This window comes from Limulus polyphemus, unplaced genomic scaffold, assembly GCF_000517525.1.
Source record: "Limulus polyphemus unplaced genomic scaffold, Limulus_polyphemus-2.1.2 Scaffold1367, whole genome shotgun sequence".
Classification (NCBI taxonomy): domain Eukaryota; kingdom Metazoa; phylum Arthropoda; class Merostomata; order Xiphosura; family Limulidae; genus Limulus; species Limulus polyphemus.
This window is the reverse complement of record NW_013666977.1, coordinates 250,717-257,267: the sequence shown is the minus strand read 5'-3', so window position 1 is coordinate 257,267 and position 6,551 is coordinate 250,717. Positions and strand designations below refer to the sequence as shown.

At 30.0% G+C, this 6,551-nt stretch overlaps 1 protein-coding gene across 1 annotated transcript in view; it reads left to right on the top strand.

Moving 5' to 3' along the window:
• LOC106463281 (serine/threonine-protein kinase Sgk1-like) overlaps window positions 1-6,551 on the top strand; it is a 39,040-nt gene that overhangs the window by 30,363 nt on the left and 2,126 nt on the right. The window contains exons 12-14 of the mRNA XM_022390724.1: window positions 1,980-2,075; window positions 2,683-2,790; window positions 5,612-5,749. Of these exons, the coding sequence (XP_022246432.1) occupies window positions 1,980-2,075; window positions 2,683-2,790; window positions 5,612-5,749 (342 nt within the window). The remainder of the gene's footprint in view (window positions 1-1,979; window positions 2,076-2,682; window positions 2,791-5,611; window positions 5,750-6,551) is intronic.

Below are 6,551 nucleotides of genomic sequence, written 5' to 3'. Positions count from 1 at the left end.
ATCGGTCCTGGTTGTCAACTTATTGTCATAACCGATATTGTCTGTGGTAATAGCACCAAATGCGTTGGGGATATCCCATCTATCAAACAATATCCAAACACCTATGTCAATCTAGTCAGTCATCATGGGGAAAAAAAAATCGTCAGTCAAATAAGGGTATGAAGCTGAGTGCTTATGCCCATAATGTCTCAGCTTCTACTGCCTTTCACTGTCGAAATCCAGTTGTGGGAAGGCAGTTTCCCTTAAATTTCTTAAAGTAGAAATGAACTGAAATAAAGCCACCCTAATATTTCCAATAATTAAGCTTCCAACCTCCACCCTTAGAAAAAGATATTAAATAGAACTATAAAACATTAAATAGAACTATAAAATATTAAATAGAACTGTACACCCTACGTTAAAAGTTATTATATAGTTATAACTCCCAACCTCCTCCCTTTCTCCTGAAGATTTATTCAAGTGTAACACGGGAATGCCGAAACAAGCCGAGCTACTTGAAGTTAGTCTTTCCATCCCAGTTATACTGAATAAAATTACTAAAAAAAGTATTATTAGCTACTTATAAGCTAAAGTAACTAACTCCCTCTATATTTTATTTATAAGATATTTTCCTTATTCAATAGTTTAGTTTCTAAAATATTTTTGTATTTATCAAAAAATAAAATAATGTATTCCTTTAATTGTCTGTCTTTATAGCCATAATACACAGAATAACACTATTAGGTGTGGGTAGACCAAGAACAGGGAAATTGAATTCTCTTCTTTTATCAAAAATAGTCAACTGTAATGAACTTTCTATAAAAGTAATGTCCAAATCTAAATGATTAGCATTGAAAGTAGTAGCTGAGACATTGTGGGTGTGAGCACTCAGCTTCGTAGCCTTATTTGATTGATGATTTTTTTTTATTTTCCATGACTGCTGACTAGATATTGTCTGATAGATGGGATATTCCCAATGCATTTTGGTGCTATTATCACAGATATCCGTTATGACAATATGTTGAGAACCAGGACTGATAAGGGTGTTGCGATATTTAATTCATAATTGTTTGATAGTGCTGATTTAATCGCCTATATACAATTGCTGTAATCAGTACTTTGTAAGCTATTTATTTATATAAATGCAGTAATGTTTATCAAGTATGAGTAGCAGATAATCATGAATGTGGGGTGTATTCAAGTAGTGATTACTCTTGTTTGTGGTTCTCAGTAGAGTTGTATCTGTCATGTTTCATGTACTGTTGCTAAAAGTAGTCATGGTATAGGCACATGACAATATTTTTCACACCACTATGTTCTTCCCGTGAATGACTTGATAGTTGTGAACTTTTTCTCTGTTTTGGCTTCAGCTAAGATGTTTTATATGCTAGGAGTTATTGTCTCATAAACGACTGATGTAACTAAAATTTCAACTAATTTTTGTATGTTGTGAACAGTAAATAGTGTGATAAAGATTATTGTTTGCTATCACGTGTCATGTTGTGCCAGCCAAATACTTTTTATTATCTGTATACCATGATACAGATAAAAACACAGTTAAACATTGAAACATAGCAAATATGTATCACAGTTGATAGTTAGCAGTAATGTATATTAGGAAATCTGTATTGTTATTATTTTGGTCTGAACTCACAATGTAATTAATAATAAAAAGTAAGTATTCATTATATAATTGTATTAATCTTTGAAGACAAATCAAGTTGACTAAGCATATGTTAAAATGTTATAGTGGAAAGTTTATTATTATTTGATTTGATCTCACTGTATAATAATAATAATAATAAAAAGTAAGTATTCATCAATTAATCATGTTAATCTTTTACAAGTCAGCAAGTTGACTGAGTGTATGTTAAAACATCCAGTCATAGACAAAATGAGGTCTTTCTTTTTTTGTCTAATAATTAATTATTATTTTGTTCCTTGGTGTTTATGTCAGTTCTACGTTGTAAACATATAAATCTGTTTTTAAAACTGTGTAGTATCTAGCCCCAGAAGTTTTAAGGAAGGAAGCATATGACAAGTCTGTAGATTGGTGGTGTTTAGGAGCTGTGTTGTATGAAATGATGTATGGGCTGGTAAGTAGTACATTAGCTGTTAATCAGTTGTGATATTGAATTAGGGTTATCTGAAACAAACTTCACTAATAAGTTATGAATAAAGAAAACTTTATAAAAAATATTAATGTTTTGATACAACTGAAAATAAGTGTTTCATGGTGAATCTTATATTTCTGTATATGGGAGTATTGTACACTGTGTTTTTAATTGTTCAAGACATCCTAACACTTTTTATTGTAAAATACAGAGGACTGTCAGTACTTACTAGTTATAGAGGTTTTTAGGTTTGTATCAGAAACAGTTGCTTGTCAAAAGAGTTGGAAACTTTTTGAGGATAAACAGGATCAGTTTTTAATATCAAAACTATCAATAGTAGATGAATGTTGAAACTCAGTTAAATGTTTAATACCATGAAAATTTGCCATGGGAGAATGCTTTTCTTATTTGTCTTTAGAATGTTTGCATTACAAGGTCAGATTGTAAAGATATTCCTCATAAAGTTTTATGGTATGACTGTGTTTTCTTGAAGTAATGAGATAATCATTAATGGATAATTTGGATAAGTTCTCTCGGTTGGTTTACTTATGCTGTAATCAAGTATGATTCTGTTTTCTCTTACTCCTAGCCTCCCTTCTACAGCCGAGATACTGCAGAAATGTATGACAACATTCTACATAAACCATTAAAACTAAGGACCAACATATCTATCGAAGCCAGAAGTATTCTTGAAGCAGTAAGTTGGCCTGCTGTGTTTTTACTGTCTCATTACTTTCTTTAGATAACTTCATCAGTCACTAATTCCAAAGTGGGTGTCAGAAACATTTAATGAAAATTCAAACTTTTTAAAAAATTTTTTTGACATAGGGTGGTTGGGAAAGGGTTGGCCCTGTGGTAAGCTATGGGTTTTGGATATGACAAGCGAGATTTTAATCTGTGTGATATCACAAAATATTTTGTGCCCTTTACACTGTGGGTACGTTATAAGAGCAACAGTCAACCTCTTATGGTGGATATTGGGTAATAGGGTGTTGGTTACTGGTCGCCTTCCCTTTGTTTAGTTATTCAAAATTCTAGACATGGCAGTCATAGTAACTTTGCCATAAATACAGAAAAATACAATACAGTATGATGGTGATTACAAAATGTACTTTTATAATATGGCATACATGACAAAAGAAACTGTTATCATCATGCAAACATGATGATCCGCTGAGTCATTTTATTCAGTCATATCTTCTACTTTTTCAGCCTATTTTCACATCATATTTGTAAGTGGTATTTTTTCGTTCAGTATAAAACATGTAATTGCCCAGTTGTAACTGTTAGTCAAAATGTTGTTTTCTACCTGTTTCATTTAATGAAATTATTCAGAAGTCACACACACACTTATAAAGATGAAATGTTTTTTATTTGCTGGAATTGAATTTTTCAGAGTATGATTATTCTGTCTTTAGCAAAGTGTATTATGAAATATTCAAAACATTTAAATAAAATTACTATAGTTTTGTATTTATCAACTGATTAACCCTTTTGCTATGGGCCAGTTTAAGTGCGCATGTCACAAATTTTTAGTTACATTATAAATGTAATTAAATTACTTTATTATCATTATATATGAACACATTTGTATTAAAATGTACTTAATAAATCAGATTTTAATATTATATAAGTTTTAAGTTTATAATATTATAAGGAAATGTTTAAAAAATCTTCCGTCTCCCCTTGTATGAGAATTGAAATTTGCTCTTTAATTTATTTACTATCCCTTTGAGATGTACGAATTTAACATAAATTACTCATTATAACTTAGATATTACCCAGGCAAAGCATAATTTTTATATTTTTCAATCTTATTTGTTTATGGAGCCACAAACTAGAATATCAGACCCACCTGCCACACCCACCTGTCACATTCTCTTTTTCACAAACTGCCAACAGCTCTGCCTGATGTTTAATACTGTATGATTTATAACCAATAGAAAGCCAAAGTTTTAATCAATCAAATGATGTATTTTACTGTGTTTTCTGTACAGAGAATTGTTTATTTCTTCTCTAGTTCAAAACATCTTTTTCCATGCAAATCACATGGAGAAACTTAGCTGAATTTGTAAAAGCTCTTATTGCAAAAATATTATAATTGTTATAGGACATTGCTTGCTTTGTGTATTTTATTAATCTGTGTCCCAAGGTGCATTATATAATTAAATAAAATGTATTTAATGTATTAGTACCATTAGTATAAAAATAGTAGACTTAATTTTCAGCAACAGTCAAAAGCAAAAAAAAACAATACTAAGGTATGTGCTACAGTTCTTATTTCTCGTGTATTGTTTATCTATTACTGTAAAAGTAACTAAAATGTAAGAATTAGAAACTTGTTAGGTAAGGTTAGATTATGTAAGATAATGAAAAATAGTGATAATAATAAAAACTTTCATGAGGTATACTTCCAAGCATTACGTAATACAATATGTTGACATGAGCTGCACATTTGCCAAGTGATTTACAACTTGTGTGGCAGGATTATTAGTTAGACACAGTCCAAAGGGCAATAAAACAATGAAGTTAAGTGTAAATATATGTATACTGTTATGAGCTTTGCGTTACTTAAGATAAATAGTTGTAGTTACCTGTTACAAATTGTGGTCATTCTATAAAGAAAGAGTGGGTAATTTATTTCCTTTATTTTTTTAATGGTGATTATGAGGTCACTCAAATTGACTGACCCAGTATAGAGTTAGGGTAGAGAAAATAACAGATGGAATATAAACTTTTGATATTTATTTAGGAAGTTTCAGAGATTACACAAATGAAATTTTAAAGATATCAGATAAAGAAAAGTATTTTTAATCTTAACATGAAAATCACTTTGCACTTGGAGCAGTCAACACTTTGTCTCCATATATTCATGGGCTAAGTTTTAGTTAAAGTACTTCATTAAAAATTCTGATTTTTTTTGTCAACAAAAGACTGGTAACGTTTACTAAAAGCTTATAAAAATTCCAGAAAGACATATAAAACATGTTAAAAGTTATTATATGGAAACTGATGTTTAATTTGTGGTCATGAGGTTGGTGTAATCCACCGAGTCCATAGCAAGAAGGTTAAGAAGAAAGACATATAAAACATGTTAAAAGTTATTATATGGAAACTGATGTTTAATTTGTGGTCATGAGGTTGGTGTAATCCACCGAGTCCATAGCAAGAAGGTTAAGAAGAAAGACATATAAAACATGTTAAAAGTTATTATATGGAAACTGATGTTTAATTTGTGGTCACGAGGTTGGTGTAATCCACCGAGTCCATAGCAAGAAGGTTAAGAAGAAAACACTTTTTCTTAACATGACATATTTCATGTAGCAAACATAGCAGTGGCTTGTTTCTGTTTAAAGTTTAATTTTGTACAAGTTGGGTTCTCCAAATAAGTGTTTACACTCATGTATCCAGATACCCTAATAACATAACTTTACTGTATGGTTGTTGGATATTCTGTTAATGTAAACTCAAATGTTCATTATATCATAACATCTTCATCTACTATCTTACTGAATCAGTTGCTACAGAAGAACAAAGACAGGAGACTAGGGTCAAAGAATGATGTAGAAGATGTTAAAAATCACGAATTTTTCAAAACTGTAAATTGGGTAGAACTAGAGGCACGACAAATTTCTCCACCGTATAATCCAAATGTAGTAAGTATGAAGATTAATAACTTTTATTTTGGCATTTTTATTTAGCTGTTATCTTTGTTGACGGTAATGAGTTATTATTATGTGAAGTGCCTCATATGCTAGGCATCGTCTCAGTTATAGTTGTGAAAATTAGCTTTTTTTTTAAATGGCATTGATTTTCAACTCATATTTATTATATAAAGGTTCACCTGTCAAGGGGTTTGCTAGTTTGGGTGTATACCTTCTAAAAAAGCTTTAGTTGTTTGTTTAACCTTTTCATTGGCTGTTCATGTCTGTAATTTAAAAATTAACTTACTAAATTGTATTATAATAGTGGAAAGGGTATAAGAAATTGATCATAGTTGACAAAATCTGAACATCAATTTTTCTATATAACATTGTCTATTGTGTAAAATATTTGAATTGGAAGTTTCCAATTTCATTACCTTGTTCGTTTTAATTTTCTTTAATATTGCCTTCCTTCATCAAATTTGTTGATGTAGATGTTTTGTCATAGTGTGATATTGTCTTTTGGAATATTTAACTGTTTTTAATAATTTTTGTATTGTCTTTGTGATGTCTTTTGTCATAGTGTTGTTTCATTTTTTGGAATATTTAACTGTTTTTAATAATTTTTGTATTGTCTTTGTGACGTCTTTTGTCATAGTGTTGTTTCATTTTTTGGAATATTTATCTGTTTTTAATAATTTTTGTATTGTCTTTGTGACGTCTTTTGTCGTAATGTTGTTTCATTTTTTGGAATATTTAACTGTTTTTAATAATTTTTGTATTGTCTTTGTGACGTCTTTTGTCGTAATGTTAT